The sequence below is a fragment of the Vulpes vulpes genome, chromosome 13, assembly GCF_048418805.1.
Source record: "Vulpes vulpes isolate BD-2025 chromosome 13, VulVul3, whole genome shotgun sequence".
In the NCBI taxonomy this organism is placed as follows: Eukaryota; Metazoa; Chordata; class Mammalia; order Carnivora; family Canidae; genus Vulpes; species Vulpes vulpes.
Genome location: NC_132792.1, coordinates 67,367,535 through 67,387,283, shown reverse-complemented (window position 1 = coordinate 67,387,283; position 19,749 = coordinate 67,367,535). Strand labels below are relative to the sequence as shown.

Sequence of the window (19,749 nt, the reverse complement as noted above, 5' to 3'; positions counted from 1 at the left end):
AGGCATAAAGGTAAATTTTTTGAAACATATTCATTCATAAATCAAGAGCTTCTGGCTTCTAAACTAGTTTCCCAATGCATTAAATATTGTGAAAAGGAGATACATTTTACTTTTTTGTTACTTTTATGTGCTTTAATAAAGTCCTAGCAACCATTTACCAATTGTATTGTGACCAGGCTACCTCTCCATCCGATTCTCATTGGCTATCAGCATAGACGTACAGGCCTTAGCTTATTCATACCCAGAATGAATAGGCCTTAGCTTATTCATACCCAGAAGCCTAGGACAGGAGGTGAGACACATGAAAAAATAAACAGCCTAGCCACACTTCTGCTCAATCTTGGCTGCACTTTGGTATGACCTGAGGAGCTTTTACAATTAGCCATTTTTGAGATCCCACACCCCAAACATTCTAATTCGCTTTGTCGGCGGGGGGGGGGGGGGGGGGGGGGGTGTCAAAGTTTTTAAAAGCTCTCTAGGTGATCTTAATTGCATTCAAGATTGAAAACTATTTGTAGGAACATCAAGTACATCTTATATGGACCATATTCACAAGAAATTCTTTCTCTGACTCCACATCCAAGACCTTATGTTTCACTAGTATTCATTTTAAGTATAAAATCATATACATACAATTATATCATTTATATACTTATATATTCTGAATAAAACATTAATCAATCAAAGTACAATTTGTGGATTAAAATCTTTCGGGGTGCCTGGCTGGCTCGGTTGGTAGAGTGTGTGACTCTTGATCTTAGGGTTGTGAGTTAAAGCCCCACATTGTGCACAGAGCTTACTTTAAAATAAATTAATTTAAAAGTTAAAAAAAAAAATCAAGAACTCATTAAAGTCTTAAAGGACCACCTTAAGAAAGAAGAACGGAGAATAGATACCATAAGAACAAAGCACGTGTGCTTATTTAATGAGGCTTCAAATAACTGTGATAGTGTCACATTAAATCATAGCAGAACACAAAATATATGAAAAAGCTTTCATCATCACAGAAATTACTTGTCTCTATATGTCAACAGTGATAACTACAGCTCTAACTTGCCTACTGCAAATGATACAAGGCAGCTACTCAATGGATATTTAAATAATCAGCATTTAATTGAAGATACTGACACAGAACAGATGTCAGCAAAGTATGGTCTGTAGCTCAGAGCAAACCTGTTTCCTGATTTTGTAAATAAAGTTTTATTGGAACATAGTGATACCTACCCATTTAGGTATTGTTCAGGGCTACTTTTGCACTATGACAGTAGAGCTGAGTAGTTGCAATAAAGGCCATATGGTCTGTAAAGCCTAAAATATTGATCCTCTAGCTATTTACAGGAAAAGGTTCTCAATGCCTGGAATAGAAGCTAAGAATTATGTTCTTATGTGACTGTTACTACAGAGTTCATGTTAAAACAAGTCTGTGATTGCAAAGTAAAATATTTTATCAATTTTCTGAATTTCTTCTAACACATGGCACTGTAGGAAGCAGTGTAGAGTAAAAGTAATGTGCTAAAACATTTCACTTTCCATAAGGAATTTATACATTCTGACAGTTTCCTTAAAAGTGCTTTGAATCAAAATCAGGGTATCTATTTATTTTAGGGAAAAACTTAGTTCTAAATGGACTTCCCAGCTTCAACTTAAAAACAAACTTCAGATAAAAATTTTGATTTTAAAGGTGTATAAGAAAGACTTCAATAATCATAACTACAAACTATTGTGTTTTATTCGGAAACAAAAATGTGGAGTATTTTTTCTACCTTCATGAAATGTTCCAGTCTCCAGGGGCTCATATCTATCATCTGTATCACTTCCTACAAGGAAATCATCATCTTCTGGTTGTGGTTCTCTCGCTTGCCCATCCTCTTCTTGTTGCACATCGTCTCCTTGAACAATCATAATGAACAAAGTCATACGAGTCCACAACAAGGCCCACAGGCAGCAGCCAGCATGGACACATGAACCCCTTCTGAAGGGCTGCCACACACTTGCTGCTGCACACTCCCTGCCCCTCATCTGGACCATGGCACATAGTGTTGCCCACTTTGAAGCTCTGTCCTCATTCCGGTCAAGTGCTAGTCCACCTGAAGTGGGAAAGGTCTTCTCTCACTAGAACATGAACTCACCAAGCACAGGGACTTCATATATTTTATTTACTATGTATGCTCAGCACCTAGGGCCATGCTTAGCGATAGAAAATGCTCAATAAATATTTAAGGAATGAATAATAAGTTTATAATTATTAATATATTTGCCTCTTCAATTATCACAAGGTTAGAGATCACTTGTGACTTCTTATTGAAAGTGGCATAAGACTCCATGTAACAATCTTAACTCTATATGGAGGTTCTATTGCAAAGAAGAGCTGGATACCTCTCTAAGCTATATGCTAGGTCATCTACATTAGGCCACCCATGTTAATTTACTTTGCATCTAAATATTGCTGTGTCTAGCCTGTAAGTTATGCAGAAATGCCCATTTTTCTCTTCTGAGAAAAATGATATACTGAACTATTCTGCTTCTTTTGTGTAGATGTTGGATATGCTACATTATCCCTCTGCAATATGGTTTAGCTTGTCATTAACGGTGTAAAAAATTCTCCCAATAGTAACTTGATATGGCTTCAAGCAGAGTAGGTCCCATACATAACACTCTAAACAAGCCAACTCAAGTGACTTAGCTGCATTCACAGGGCAGTGAAGTGGTTAGGAGTGTGAGGTCTGGAATGTATGGCTCCAGACTTAGTTTTTCCACACCAGCTGTGTGACCCTGGAGAAGTTACATGTCTACCTGGTGTCAAGGATTTTTCTTCTATAAAAAGGAAATAATAAGAGTGCCTACTTATAGCAGTGTTATGAGGATTAAAGCACTTGGAAAGCTGCCTTGCCCAGAATAAGAATTTAAGTGTTATTGTTCATGTTGTATCATTCTTGTTACCATCTTCATCATCATTGTACGGATATTGCTATTTCTGCTGCCACTGGACTCTCCTCACACACTGCAGGAAGGCTTCCTTCCCTCACCTTTAGTATGGCATAGTGATGCTCTCCACGGGTACTGAACTACGTGGGCTCATTACTGCCACACTATGTATCTGTTTTCTGTCTTTTCATCACAGCCTACTACATCGTTTCTCCTCATTTCAGATTTTCTACTCATCAGCAAACCAGACACCAAGTCTAATTTCTATCACTGATTTTGCCTTACCCCCCTTTCCATATTCCTTCTAGCCATAGTATGTTCTCCAATGCAACTTTATGGTTTTCATGTGAGCAGGATTTAGTTCTCAGCCACTGCTAGGTAATGGAAAGTCTCTGTTTTCTGTAGGGAAACCAACCAAACATCCCACATTATCTGTGAGTCTCCCTTGCTCAGTCAGTGACAGCCTGGTATGAGCAAGACAGTCCTCTGAAGGCTGACTATGTCTGAGGCAATGCCAAGCCCTCTGCAGCCATTACAGTAACCCAAGGAAGTAAGTACTATTATCCCCCCCTTCAAAGGACAAGGAACTTGAGAGACTCGGCTGATGCCGCACAGCTAGTCCGTGGTAGCTACAGGGCCTGAAACACAATAGTGAAACAGAGTGCTGTGGATAGTCTACCACAGAGATAGTGGTCAGGGAGGCCACTTAGTCGGTTAAGATGTGAAGACTGGAACACACACACACACACACACACACACACACGCAAGATATAACAAGTACAAAGGCCCTGAGGCAGACAGACTTGGCAATTACAAGGAAAAGAGAGAAGGTTGTTTGAGCTAGAGAAAAGTGACTGAGGGGAAAAAAAAGAAAAAGACCAGCTCTACACGAGGCACATCAAATGCAGACCCAACTGGATGCTGTTGCAGGAGGGGATGGTGATGCTGCCACCGTGCCATCCAGGTACGTGCTGGAGGCTAAATCGGCAAGACCGGCCCGTGGGTTACATGAGGCAAGAAGAGGAGAGAGAAAGTAAGGAAAACCCCCAGGTTTTTAGCTTCAGCTACTAAGTAGAGAGGAGACCATGACCTAACATATAAAAACATACAATAAAAGCCAAATTTTAAGGAGTGGAGGAAGAGCTATGAAATGCAAAGGAGTCAAGAATTCTGTTTAAGTACATTTTGAGTCTGAGATACCCACAAAACATGGACATCAACAGGCAGCGGATAAACCAGGAGCTTGGACAAGATGGGGCTCCACATACACACTCAGAAGCAACACAAATAACATTTAAAGCCACAGCTGTTGTGAATTTCTAAATAAAGAAGAGGAAGGCTTGTGGCCAGAAACCCAAGGGTGCTAGACTTGATGTCTTCCCCTTCTATCTGGCTCCCTACACCCACCCACCCAAATGTCTACCATATCTGCCCATGCTTCTCTCCCCACCTTGGCTAAATTCAGTTCGACTGACCATCATGACCCACTTGGATCACCAGTACAGCCTCCCATCTCATCCCCCCGCAGCATACTCCCTCCACTTGCGTTCATGCTGCAGACAGAAGGCAGCACCCCTGGCACCCTCCACTGGTTCCGGTTACTCTGTGAATCAAGTACAAACACTTTCCCCCTATGTACTCTACGGGCCAGCCACCCTGATCTACTCTTGGATCCTCTTGTCCTCTGGGATTTTGCACATGCCACGCCCTTTGCTTACAACCTTCTCGGAACAACACTTGCCTAGTGCAGTACGACGCCACTGTTCAGCTACGAAGGCAGAAAGTCACCTCTTCTAAGAAGGCTTTCCTAACCCCAGACTCTACACCAGGCCCACAGAGCCATTACATTTCACCGTTACGGCACTGACCTCATTATATGGCAATCACTTATTTATTAAGAGTGGTGTATCATCCTTGTGTTAGGTTAAAGCTAAAAGATGTAGGAGGGAAAGCTTATGCTTGCTGCTTGCACAGAGAGGCAAATACACGATCTGGTGAAGTGGCTCCCCTAGCTGAGCAGAACTGGTAATGAAAGGACCTGGGTTCCTAGACCCTAAACAGCCAATGGCAAAAACCTACAGCTTAGCCGCAGCTGGTCTCCCCAGCAGAGCACAGATAGATCTGGATGGGGTGCTTTATACATGACCCCCAAAACATCTAAGACTGAGTCTTAGTTTAGCAGGCCTGCTACCGCAGTTTCAATGACAGAGAATCCCATTTGTTTTTAAGAAACATAATTTTTTCTTTTAGGATTATCTTTGTCTCACACCAAACCATTAGGCTTATCAGGATACCACGTGTTCTGCCTTTCAAATCCCTTTGTGAGTTACATCTTGGGGTTAGGCTCTCTGCTTTTATCAAGGGATGTTACAAGAAACAGCCTCATAAAATCTTAAAACATGGGTTTTCAAAGTATCATTTAATATTCTCTGTACAGAATTGCATATATTAGAAATGCTTTAGAAGTTAAGAGCTGAGAAAATGTTTTATATTCTCTAAGTAGACAGCATTTCCTCTCTGGTAACATGATTGACATAATTAAAAGTTTTCCTCTATGCTTTGGCGACCACCCAAGTATGCAGCAGGCTTAGGCTGACAATAGCATCCAGATAGCCCATTACAGCTTGCTTGCTTGTGTTCTATTTTCCTCCTCCCTGTTCTTGCCATCTGTTCTTGATATAGCCTTGGTCTTGTTTATTCTCATTTATTCTTACCATTTCTTTATTATTTCTATGCAATACGTTCCTTAACAGTAAGGTGGGGAAATATCAAACAAGTCTAGTGCTCTTTCAGAAATACTTGTCCTCTAATAATTAAAAAACCCACTCAATTATTACCTAAATTTAAAAATAATATCCAAGTCACTTTATGTCATTAACCATTATTTCAGCAAGCAGTGCACAAGAAAATGGATTTTAAATCATACCATGTTCTGTGTATACTGCCTCATGGAGAAGGGACTCAATTTGTACTTCTTGTACTTCATCTTCAGTGTTCTGAGGTCCTAAAATGATGACAAAACATTACCAAGTAGAAAAAAATCTAGATATTAATGGAGAACATGAAACATGACATCCATGTACACACATTCAAACAAATATATTTGGTTCACCAAACTATATGCTACCTTTTCACATCAGCTTAGCACTTTTTTTTCCTATGTTGACACAGTAAATATTTAAGATTGGTTTTATTTTGGCAGCAGACATAAATCTAACAAAAACATCACAGAGCAAAATTATTGCGGTTTCTAATTAACACAATTCACAATAATGAGAGAAAAAGGAAAATGGGATGGGCAAAGCTTTCAGAAAGGGAAGTACTGGGAAATAAAGATTAAAATGTAGAAGATGAAGCCAAAATGCATTAAGCTACAAGGTGGACCACTCTCTTCCCTGATAGTCAGAGGAAAGGGCCACCTGGCTGGTGTGAAAACTGAGAGGGTTGGGATTGGCTGACTACTCCCCAAAGTTCAGTAGAAGATCCTCTGTTATAACTGACAGCCCTTTCAGCTTTGGAGAAACCCATTTGATAGTCAGATCCACAGATTCAAAGAGGTATAAATTACAAAAATCAACAATATCAATAACAACATTTCAACAACACTGCGGTGTTTATCAGCTTAGCAGGTTTGTTGCAACATCAGTAAACAAACAGGAAGCTACAATGACATTGACAAAATGATATATTTTCTGTTTAACAAACATCCATGTTCAGTACATTGAAGTAATGCTAGACTTAGTATCCTGAATGCTGTCACATGAAATAATGCCAACGACATCAGTTAGTTACACTGACAAGTCAATCCTCAATGATAAAAGCAGAGTAAGTTCATCTGAACTTCAGGTAGGAAAAAAGTTTAAGAACATGTTAAGGCCAATCACATTAAAAAAACCATTCCTGAAGCACAAAAAGTGCCTTCTATTTTTACAGATGTTTGTATGTCACAAACCATTTTTATACATATTTGCATATAATTACAGAAGAGCCTGCCAATCTCCAGTCTTCCCTCCTCATCTCTCACAATACCCATGACAGCTTCCTAAGCAATTCCTAGTTTTACGACTGCTGACAGCACCATCCATAGAGAATCTAATATTAGTAACTGAAGTGGATGGCATGCTGCTCCTCTGCTTAACCCTTTAATGGCTTCCTCTGCCCAAAAGATGAAAATCTAAGCTCCTTACAACAGAATAAGCCCTCCACCATCTAGCCCTCACATGTCTCTCCAGAATCACCCGCTACCAGCACTGGCTTTGAACTTCGTAAGTCCACTACACTGTTTCATTTTTCCATGAATCTGTGATGTTCCTCCTTTCCTCTGAGGAAGATTAGTAGAGGCAGAAGCTAGATTGCAATGAGTTAAAAACTGACTGAAAAATAAGGCAAAGAAAGCAACTGTAGATTCTTTTTTCAAAAATCTGGCTAGTACCAGAGCAGGAACTGGAGGGCAAATAGAAAGTACTGTAGGGACCAAGAGGGGGCTTATTTATTGTGTTGGAATGAAGAGATATTATACCTAGGTTTGTAGAATAGGTAGAGAAGATGAAGAAGCCAAACTCCTAGATAAGAGAAAGGTTGAAAAGGCAACATTTAAACTAAACCAGATATTGCCAAGAAGTTAAAAAGGATCTGAGTTGATAATGAACTGTTGGATTTAGAAGGACAAGTTATCAGTTAATGTGTAGTAGTATTAACAAAACAAAACAGAAAAAGGAGAGCAGGAGCAAATGGCACATTTCAGAGTAGATATTAGGTTGAAAAAAAAGATTTATCAATGATAAATTTATTTAGTGCATGTTTGAGACGCTAAATCCAAATATGCATTTAAATTACAAAACTTAAAAAAAAAAAAAAAGCTCTTTTGCTCCAGAGTTATGGTATTCTAAAGGAACAGAAGGGAGACAGTAAATCCTGGGATTATGTTTCAAACAAATAAAAAAAATCCAAGCAGCATATTGATTTTAAAAGGGAGAAAATAAAACCAAATATTATTCATACAGTGATAATAAAATCAGCCAAAGTACTTTCGTTGCCAGTAAATATGTAGTGTCATACCAAACACTTCCAATAGGTGGCAAAATGAAACCAAATTTTGGAGAGTGATTTGGTAAATGAAAAAATGTGCAGCAATTGAATAATACTTTGCAATAAATATCACAGTACAAACAGGAAGTGAGAGTAATAGATGCAGATTTTATTTGTCAATTTATTCACCGATTTTAGGAGTTTTCCTTCTGTGGGTCACAGGGCCTTGGGTGACTAAGGAGATAGTGGAATTCATCTGAGTTTATGTGGATACAGAACAGGCCTCCTCCAGCATCCTGTGGAGGTGTGGGAAGTCTCTGATACAGAAAGGAGACTTTTGTACTAAAAAGACTGGGAGCCCAGTAAGCCTCTGTTAGTGGAACAGACAATGACAATACTAGCGTACATATCTAACTGTACTTTCACTGCAAGAGGTTCTGGAACTGGAGTCCAAAAATCTCGCATTTAGTTCATGATGTTCCTGACTGCACCATCATCTCCTCTGTGCCCTTGATTCTTGAGCTCAGAAATTAAAATTATCCTGTGTAGTTTTACTAGAAAACACATAAGTTCACTCCAAAATCTCAGAAGAAAAAAATACTTTAAATATTAAATATATTAAATACTAATTATTTTAAGTTAAATATTCTGTAAACATCATGACAAATTATGGGTAAAACATGATTCTGGAAACTGCAAATCGGATAGCTGGTAGGCAGAGGCTCCAGCCAGAAGTCAGGAGAGCTTACCTGAATCCTCAATAACCTGCTCCTCCAGCCAAGGGTATGGCTCAGCTTCTTCCGGTGGGACTGTTGGCTTTGAAGCAGATCTTTCTTTAAGGCCTGCATTTTTATTCACAAAGTTAACTTAAGTTTTTTTCTTTCTTTTTTTGACATATTAAACCAGGAAAAACAATATGCTTGAATACTTCATCAATTGTGCAAGGAATTCAGTTTCCAAGACTTCATATTACATGAAAATGTGGATGTGCTTAAAAACTGAACTAGGAAAACCAGTTGCTCTGTAACTTCACGTGGGCCTTGAACATCTTTTTACCTAAGTTAACCTTTCATTTAAAAACAATAAAATAAAAAAAAAATCATTGCCTAAACATTCCCAAATCTCTAAAATAGAGTCATGCCTGAACTTGCCAAAAGAAGTTCAGTATAAGGTCAGGCCCGTGTTCAGAAGTGATTAATTAATTGCTGCTTGAGCTCTGAATCCAGCAGTAAAACAACTAAGACACACCTGAATTTTGTTTGCATGCCATATTTTGATTAATAATTACCTGTTCTTCTTGAAAACTATAGTTAAAAATGAGAACAAATCATACATAACTAGTTATAATCTTCTAAAGATACCACTTACGATCATACTGCTCTATAAAGAGCTAAAAACATGAAAACAAAGGTGTGGTTTGTTGTTGTTTTTTTAATGTCTTAAGGACTATAAAACATCTAGAGTAAGTGAACATGAAAGCTGATTTTAAAGTCAAATCAGTCTAAAAATCTAGTAGACTAAATTATTTCTTTCATGTTTTATATGAAGAACATTAAAATACATCCGCAAATACAACTGTTTCAGAAAGCTTAACTTGGTTCCAGGTTCTGGGTTCCATTCACCAACCCCTGGCTCTTTACTACCCCCAGTGAGAATCTTGTACCAACAAGTGTTACTAGAGATGTGTTGTTCAGGGCATGTCAGAAGCCTACAGTGGAAAGGTCAAAATAGAATCGAGAAGCATTTTTCTACTCTTCAGCACTTCATATCATTCTTAACATACATATGCTATCGTATCTGCAAAATTCTCCACGTCTTTTACTTCTCTTTGATTGTTTATATTTTTCCTGACTGTTCCCTTCATTCTTCTCTCATTGGCAAAAACACATTCCAATCTTCTCCCCAATCCCAGAAAGAGTGACACAGAGATACACAGGATCCTACCTCATCACTTATATTTAGTTACTTATCTTCCACACCATTTACAGAAAAAACCTAATACTATTAAAACAAACACCAATGGACACAGCTGTGTTCTATTCCTAACTATATAGTGACTTCTAACTATAATGTAGATTCCAAAGGGATAATACACAACCACGGATCTGAAACGTAGTTCGATCTCAGGGGGTGACAGGTAGAGATGAAGGCTTTATTAATAAAATCTATTACATTTCAAATTCCAAATTCAGGCCTGAAAACTCCCATGCTCCTTCCCAATCGAGCCTCTCGATTGTTAACAGAATGGGTATGAAACTATGCATTGCTATGTTCTGCTGAATGAACAGGGTAAACTTTCTGAATTGTTTCATGGATCTTTGAACTCTCAGCACCTCAGAAAACGCCTGGCACATACCAGGTACCCAGTAAACACTTGCTCAAGGGCTGAACACACCCAAAGATATGGTTACTCTGCTGGATTCAGTGGCTGCTGAGATCCTCTGTAGGACCAGTGCTCCTTAGCTGCAAGAGAGAAGCTAACGGCTGTAAAGGTGGGAAAAGGGACTCATATCAGTTTCTTGTGACTATTACCAAAGAGATTCAGATCTATGCTCCAGCATCCACCCCTACAGAGCTCTGGACCTCATTTGCCTGGGGCAGTCCCAGGTTCTGTCCGTGTGTTGGAATCGTATTTCTTCCTCAAAAATATCTCAGTTTGGATGAAAACTTACAGAGTCATTCTTCACTAATCCTCTATGTAGCAGGTTTTCAAATTGTGCTCCACGGGTTCAATAAGCAGTGAAATATTTCCCCATCAAACAATAAAGATTTAAACTCCCTGAAAATCCCATTCTTATTAGATTTCGAGAAGTTTCATTTGAAAACAATTTTTGATGTGAGAAGTGCTTGAAAACTACTAGCATACCAATATTTAGACATATGGTTCTCCTGTCAGCTTTCTCTGTATCAGCTGGAGTCATTTGTCTCTAAAATTGAAATTGTAAAACCAGAGGAGAAAGCAAAAGCGTATAACGAGAGAAAATACTGAGCACTTTTCTTTTCTGTCCAAAGTGCAGTTGAATTGTAAATTTATTGTAACCTGGGCACAGCTATTTTCCAGAGGTTAAATAGTCACAAAAAATAAACGATATTGTAAACCTCAAAGAAGGTGGAGATCATATTAACACATCTCCTCCCCTAGATCCCTATTAACTTTGAAAATTAAAAACACACACACACACACACACACACACACAAAAACATCACATTCTAGACTAATTCTTATTAGTTTGATAAGCCATATGGAAGAATTAGCCCTTTATAAGTTTTCATTGTGATGTGTTGGGAAAGTATATACTGCCACCCAAATCTACTGTAGTCCATGAATAAAGTGTTCCTCAGGAAAGAGTGGTAAATCCAGGTCTCATATAAGATTTTAAGGCAAAAGTAAGAATTACACAAAAAAATACACATAAGGTCAATTAGTCATCAAGGGAAAGGCTTTCAGATTGGATTTATTATAAGGTACAAATGGCAAAGAGGGAGCACTGAAAATATTCAAAATTACGTTATGAAACTAATGTCATCAGTCTTGATGTTCCTGGGGCTACATGCAACAAAACACCAACTTACACTCAAGTGAAAAGGAAATTTATTGGCTAATCTCACAAGGAGTGCAGAGATGGGCGGGCTTGCTCTCAGCAGTAGCTTCACCCTCATGCTGACAACTGGGGCTCCCCCCGCTGCAAGCTCCTTTTGGACCAGAGAATGTCCAGAAGCAAAGAATCACCTTTTGCTCTGCTTCTCTTAGACTTGGAAGTCTTTGCTGGAAGCAGAAGCTTTCAGCAATTCTCTCTTTCAGCTTTAAGAGTTAAATCCAGAAACCACTTCCATTCCTAAACTAGCAAAAGTAACAGGATAACCACAATGCCTGAAAGTAATTATCTAGTGTTGAATGAAAGTTGCAAGTCAATCACAACAGCCCTTGCAGGATTTGAAAAATCAATTAATTGATTTAAAACATACCTTGCTTTTAGTTCTTTGGGCACATCACAAAAATTAGGAAATTTTTAAAAATGTCTGCATTTAATAACCATATAATTTTTCCTACCATTTTAATTAAAAATGGAAGAAGCTATAAAAAAGTGATATGAACACTTTTTAAGTCAACCATTCATACAGCAAACTTGATTATCTGACACAGTCACTTTAGCCCAATATTAGCTTACTTCTTTCACTGCTACCCCAATATACCTGACAGCAATGGGAAACACAGGTATTTTCTTCCCATCCACATGCAGCAATTTAAAACTTACTAAATTGCATATGGCATTCATTCACTCAGCAACTATTAAGCATCTACCAATGCAAGGCACTGTTCTACGGAAAATGAACACGGAAAAACCCTACCTCTCACAGGGAAGGAACAACTTAAAAAATAAGAAACATGAAATATTTAGTGTATACTAAATGGGGAAGATAAGGGACAGGGAGAGCCTGGCCATCAGGGAAAGAGGACAGGCTATCTACAGTGAACTGATGAAGAAAGGTCTCACTGATGAAATGTGAACAGATTCCTGAAGGAAACCAGGGACGGGGCCCTATAACTTGCACCGGGGAAGAACGCTCCAGGTAAGGCTCTGGGCCAGCAAGTACAAATTCCTCAGCTGCTCTGGGACAAGGGCAAGAGCAAAGTGCTGGGAGTGAGGAAGAACCAGGTGACAGAAGCAGCTAGAAAAAAGGAGTGAGGGCATGAGAAACAGAGAGGTCCTGGGGCCACTGGATCATGGAGCTATTCCCTCTGACTAGAAATAAAGGATTCATTTTTTATAAGAATTCTACACACACCACTTCCTTGACAAAATCTGGGAAAGAACTACAAGTAGGACTTCATGTACTTAGCCCATAAGAACCAAGACATTTTCAAAAACTGGTTTATTGGTGTGCCTGGGTGGCTGAATTAATGGTTGAGCAGCTGCCTTCAGGTCAGATCGTGATCCCGGGGTCCTAGGATCAAGTCCCATATACCGCTCCTCACAGGGAACCTGCTTCTCCCTCTGCCAATATCTCTGCCTCTCTGTCTCTCATGAATAAATAAAATCTTAAAAAAAAATGGTTTATCAATCTTTGGCTTACTGATTTGGTAGTGCACAGATGGAAGAAAATTTTTGATCTTACCTCCCCAGGTTACTCCAGCTGCTGTTATTCAAAAGGGAAGAGCTCAGGACTGCTGCTGCTTCAAATGCAAGTAGTCTAACAGTATAAATCAATATACCCCAAGAATAACCCTAACAGGTACATGAACTTGAAAAATAATCCAGAAAATCAATAAAACAGAAAGATGCACACACTGATTGACCACACTAACCCTCACTGTTGCTCCTTTCTTGTATCATCAGCAAATACAGATCCTAGCAGATATCCCAACTGCAGCCCTGTCAAAGTTCTGCCAGAATTAAAAGAGCTGCCCCATGATATATAGTAAGAGCCATTCCAGATTCAAAGCATCTTCACACGACCCAAGAAAGACAGATTGCACGAAGAGTAAAACTGCCAAAAGGGTTGCTAAGAGCCCGGGTTTCAGGACCACTGAAGAGTCTCCACAAAGACTGGAATGCAGTGGACTTGTCTGAACATCTGCAAAACGAGATGGTGTACAGGAGCTCAGGTTTGTGAACCAAGAGGGCTGCCAGTGAATTCCATCTGAATCCCATCTTGAACACATTACCACTGACGCCGCTTTGCCTTCCACAAGTTGGAAAGGGGATAAAATTATCTCCTTAGAAGGGTTTCAAGAATTATTACATGTACATTTATATTTGATTATTAAATTAAGTACATACATCTTTTCCAAATTAATTTTTCCCTTCAATTCTTCTAAAAGAACCAAATTTACCACTTTCCCTCCACACATACGACATGAACACAGCTATCGGCAGCCTCCAAGGTGGTTATAGCATACTGCAATAACTGCAGAAACACCTGCTTCCTTCTTTAAAGATTGTTTTCTTCTTTTTAATATTACTCAATAGTACATACAGATCTGAAATATTTTTAAATGATCTGTGTTTTATATGTTCATCATTCAGTAAACATATATTGAGTGCCTATTATTCTCTGCTGCTATAATAGGTACTGACGTAAATCACAGTCCGGCAAATATCCAGGAAAGGAAGCAAAGTGATGAGCATGATAAATGGAAGACACACAGACCCACCACTTGGGAGGATCGGAGAAAATGTCCATGTAGACATGATGACTCAGCTGGATCTGCAGCAGAGGTGGAAGGTAGCCCACCACACGAGCTGGAACACATTGTAGGCAGAGCGGAAGAGTGGGCAGTGCCAGTAATAGATGGCTCCGGTTCATTATTTTCTTCCTCAACCCCTTGTTTATTTCGCTACATTTCACTGTAGGGACTGCAGTCACCTTGTCACTTCTATCTCCAGTGCCTAGTACAACCTGGTATGCTGCAGATACTCAGAATATTTGATGAATGGATCAATAAATGCAAAATAGAGATGACGCAGCCCACAGATATTTATACCATACCAAAAATAACATAAAAGCTTTAAGTGTGTGTCTTCCTCTAATCTCTTAGGATATACAAGAGAGGTGATGTCTGAGGCAAGGAAGAAATAAATGACAACTCCATGATATACAGATGCTAATGCAGAGTGATAAATACACATAAAGTGAAAGCAAATGAGGTATGAAATGAGAACAAAGAAAAGGAGAATAGATGACTTTCTGCTTTGTAGGGCTTACAATATTAAAGCTTTTGTGAAAATTGGTTTCTATGTAAAATTGATATTCAAACTGGTAATAAACATCTAGGTCCTGTGGTTTTATCTTCAGGCCAACAGAGGAGGAAGGACCTGAGGCTGGAGACTGTTCCTGAGGATCTTTTCAGATGACCTCAAACAAGATTTAAAAACAAAAAACCAAAAAACCAAAAACCAAAAACCAAAAAACAAAAAAACCAAAAAACCCCAAGATTTCCATGAGAAAAACACAGATCTGCTCTATAACACCCACCCTTCAGTTTCTTAAGAATGAAAACTTTCTCTTTAGCTAGAAAAGGGGGGAAATGAACAATGTGCCAGCTCTTTATGCATATCCAAACACCAGCTAGTTCTCACAGCCACATGAAGGAAATGTATAATCTTTTTTTTTTTTTTTTGGAAATGTATAATCTTAATTTACAAATGAGGAACACTGGCATTTCCAAGATGCCTTTTATAGTGAAATAATCCAAGTTATCAATTTAGAGAATTGTTACCAATGGAGAGTTATTCCAGGAGAAGGAATAGTGGAGGACAAAGAAGAAAGGAACCCACGCCAGGAGATGCAGCTTAAGTCACCAGACCCATTTCACAGAAAATGACACTACAGTTAAAACATTTAAAATTAAAAATCAGACCTCTGTATGACGTTTACCTGTTTTTTTTTAAATGAAATATATATAGGGAGTCCTTGTTATCCAAATAATCAGATTGAGAACCTCTGAATGTAAGAGTTGTATACTAAGCAGGTCATAACACTATAAAATATTTTCTATGAACCAATTACTTATTGGATGAATCCTCCTGGGTCAAACATTCATGCTGACAGATTTATATCAATTTATCATCCCTTACCATGAAATGTTGAGAAAAATGCTTATACCCAATGCAAATATCCCACAAGTAAAAATCTTGTAAAAAAAAGTAGTAAGGTTATTACAAATGATGTTATCAAGAACTAAAATTCACACACAAAGCCCTTGATAAATGAAACAGACCTGACACATCACAACAAATGTAGAAAATGATAGTTTTAAAAAAAAAAACAACTCATCTAAATTTTAAACAATAAAAAAAGAGTCTTAGAAAAACTGATATGTTCATAAAACAGACCATCTTTATCTTTACAGTGACCATGCTACTCACGTGAAATACTATCATAAAAAAGGTAAGGAAAATTATGCCAGTAATGTCATTTTTTAAAAATCTGAAGTATCATCTCATAGTGTATCTTAAAGAAAAATTTTGTTTGTGATATGACAAACTTATTTTTACATTTCGGGACTTCTGACTCCTAATTACTTTGTTTTTTTTTTTAAGATTTTTTTTTTAATTTTTATTTATTTATGATAGTCACACACACAGGAAGAGAGAGAGAGAGAGAGAGAGAGAGAGAGAGGCAGAGACACAGGCAGAGGGAGAAGCAGGCTCCATGCACTGGAAGCCCGATGTGGGATTCGATCCCGGGTCTCCAGGATCACGCCCTGGGCCAAAGGCAGGTGCTAAACCGCTGCGCCACCCAGGGATCCCTCCTAATTACTTTGTATTAGGAAATTTTGATTCCTGCTTTTAGATGACTTTTTAAAAAGGGCAATAAACTTTCTGGTTTTAATTATTCTTAGATAACAATATGAAGCAGGAGAAAATAGAAATTACTACACTCTGAATGAAAACGTGAGTAAAACTCAGAGGGCAAGCACAGTTATAAACTATTAATCATGAGCAAAGTTTCTCCCACACTAAGTTTTTAGTTGAATAGTAAATGTCAATGCAATTAGATGAAGCGTGACCTCAGCTTCAATAAATTCAGCTGAACCCTTTTATTTACTGAGGAAAAAGGGAAGGAAAGAAAAGAGGAAAAGAAAATAGTTTGTAGGAGCTCTTGAAATCTATTTAAATGCTTTTAGTAGAGATGTTTCAATTTAATGCTTGAGCTGATAGTCAAAGGAAAACTACGACAGAAGTATTTCCAACTGCTTTACCAAATAGCAATAGAAAATGTGACTGTGCTTTTGCTGATTAGGTTATTCTAAGATGTTTTTCCCCTCATTTTCTTAGAATTTAGCATTTATATATTTTATCCCACATCACTTTTGTCCCTTAAAAGCCAAGGTAGAAACTATTAGAATGTCCTCAGTAAATGCAAATATAATTATCAGCGCTTCTTCAAGGAATAAATAAAAAAAAAATCTATAGAAAAAAATAACACTTAAAATTTGGTACATAAATTTAAAAAATCAATCATTAAAAAGATCAATTAAAAAAATCTCAACAGCAAGATCTAACATCAGGATATATTTTTTAAGATATTGTAACTTCTACGTGTATTGTATTTGTTTTGCTTCTTGTTCTGTTCAGTGCTTAGTTAGAGCCTCCCTCTTCTCCGCCCTGACACCCTTTTCCCTGCGGGAAACATTTCATATGGTTTTAGCGGGACCCATTCCAACTTCCACCCAAAGCTTTGTGCACAGGAGACAGGCCGGTGGACTTACCCATCCCCAACCACAAGAATGATCACAAATGGTCACCAGGCCTACGCAATCTGGTTGCAATCCTCCTAGGGACTTTTCTCCCAGAGCCATTCCAGAAAACTGGCTCTTTGCACTAGGAATACTTAAATAGAAAGATGTGTCTGGGGCTTGCTGAGGGCCATCTACTTCATGATGTGGTAACAATTCCATATAGAATAAAGTCAAGGAAAAGCATCAACAGAGCCAAGACTTAAGAAGTAGGAAGAAACACAGCTCTGATGACAGGTCTTTATTTGGGATCTATTCACCTAAAGCCCCTGTATCTGCCAATCAAATGAGCCATAAAATTCCCTTTGTGGTTTACAATGTTCCAGTAATCTATAAAACAACAAAACCCTGACTACTCGACACAGGAAACCCCAAGTTAAAATGTTACAATTTCTTTGGGCTATAGTTTTTGAAAAAGAAAATAAAGAGACTGGATTAGCTAGACTAGGTATTCTCTAGGATTTCGCCTTGCTGTGAAATTCTTGTCATCTGGAATTCTTGTCAACTAAATGTTCAAGTGCTTGATTTTAAGCAGAAAAGGTGCAAGCACATAAGAAAATGGTGCACAATACTTTTAGAAACACTGGCGCTTAATGCTTATTTCTGATTTGAAATAACTTCAATTAGGCCAAATCCTACGTTTTTAAGCTCTTCACAGAAAAGCTGAAGACTTATTATTTTTTTAAGATTTATTTATTCACTTGAGGGGGAGAGAGAAAGCACACGGTGGGAAGGGGCAGAGGGAGAGGGAGAAAGAAATCCCAACCAGATACCACTGAGTGTGGAGCCTACCTGGCGCTCGATCTCATGACCTTGAGATCATGATCTGAGCCAAAACCAAGAGTCGGATCCCTAACCAACTGTGCCACGCAGGTGCCCCTGAAGAATTATTTTTTAAAAATAAAACCTTTGTGGTAGCACTTCTGATTTTGTTATAACAAATCAGGCCACTCTTCTTCAATTCATAACTGAATCTCACCAACAGTCGCAATTAGAGGTGTAAGACTTCATGCACGGGACAACACAAACCATTAATAGAAATGTATTCTTATTGAAATTTCATTTTATTACATGTTTTCTGATTGAGTTCTGATCTCTAGTTAGATCTCAAATTTCAAGCTCCTTAGAAATGGTAAACCATAATACACACAAATATGAAAAATATATGCCACTCCACCAAAATAATGGGAAAACTGTGTGATATAAGATTAAAGTATATCCTAATTTGAAATACTTACAGTCTTTTTGTAACTCATCTGAATCTGTGACGATATCAATAAAAGTGTTCTAAAACTCTTCTTCTAAGACAAATTCTTTCTTTTATGCATGACTGTATCCAGAGTTCTCAGAACAGTGTGTGTAGCACACAAGAAACACAAAATATTCACTAAGTGGCCAAAGCAAGTTGGGAGAAGGGGCAGGCTTGAGGGGGGTGGGTAGCCAGGAGGCACAGACAGAAGGAGGAGGTAAAAGAGCTAATAAGACTGGGGAGGGGAGACCTAGTAGGGGACGAGAGGGAGAAGGAAAAGGAGAATCCAGGGAAGAACCTGAAGAAGGGGGAGAGAGAGGATGAGGAAGAAGAGAGAAGGGGAGAGGGAGACAGCCAGGTGAAGAAGAAAGGGAAGCAAGGAAGCAGGAAGGGAAAGGAGAAAAGACGACAAAGGTCACATAAAGGGAGAAAGAAGAAAACCTCTGTCACCTAACCATCTGTCATAACTGGAACGGCATTCTGCATATACACACTACGGAAAATCTTAACATTTAACCCTGGTGAAAGTATTCCATTGATTAATAAGTACATTACAATTCATATTACATGTATATACATTTATCTGGATACATGATCAATAAATTAATAAAAACAGAAGCTATTATATCACATTTTTATTACATGGTTTTTACAAGCTTCATCTTTTAAACTGAGAGGCATGAGACAGTGTATCTAAAATTTCAAACCCTTTACATACTGAGCACCAATAAATACACTCAATGACTATTTGACATACCTTCCCCGACCAGAGCGATACTACATTTTTTCTGCCCTATAGCAGTAAATTGTGATGAGGAACATTACCATTTCCTGGGATGATGGTATTAGAGCTTTCAGTTCTTCCTCTTCTGGTTATTTCCCTTCGCTGAGTGTGTGTGTTTGCTAGAGGTTTTACCTTCCTTTGTGTCATCTTTGTCTCTGGATGCCGTTTTACTAGAAGCATCCTTTACATTTGTTGACTTTTTCCTACTTTCCTTGGCTTTAGCACTTTTGTCTGGGCCCACATTCTCCTTCTCTCTGTCCTTTTTACCCTTTGGAGATTCTTTCCTGGATATATCTGCATCAGTAATTTTCTTATCCTTCCGCTCATCCTCTTTTTCTTTCTTCCCCTTTCTTCTCTCTTCGTTCTTATTCTCCTTCCTTGATTCCGTTTTCTCTTTTTCCTTCTTGAGCTCTTCTTTAGTGAGTTCTTTAACTTTCAGGTTTTCCAATCAAAGGAAAAAAAGTTTATTGAAAGCATCTCTTAATTCACAGGACAGTAACTTAGTGTTAAATATATGGT

At 38.3% G+C, this 19,749-nt stretch overlaps 1 protein-coding gene across 13 annotated transcripts in view; it reads right to left on the bottom strand.

The window, feature by feature from the left end:
* Positions 1-19,749, bottom strand: part of ASPH (aspartate beta-hydroxylase) — a 212,528-nt gene that overhangs the window by 137,437 nt on the left and 55,342 nt on the right. For 5 of the 13 annotated variants that reach the window (XM_072734661.1, XM_072734662.1, XM_072734668.1 and 2 more), the window contains 3 exons: positions 8,703-8,795; positions 5,852-5,929; positions 1,764-1,889 (listed from right to left, as the gene is read on the bottom strand). In XM_072734661.1, the coding sequence (XP_072590762.1) occupies positions 1,764-1,889; positions 5,852-5,929; positions 8,703-8,795 (297 nt within the window). Of the gene's footprint in view, positions 1-1,763; positions 1,890-5,851; positions 5,930-8,702; positions 8,796-18,242; positions 19,663-19,749 lie in introns of those variants that run through there. The other 8 variants (XM_072734671.1, XM_072734672.1, XM_072734675.1 and 5 more) reach the window with 3 other exon arrangements.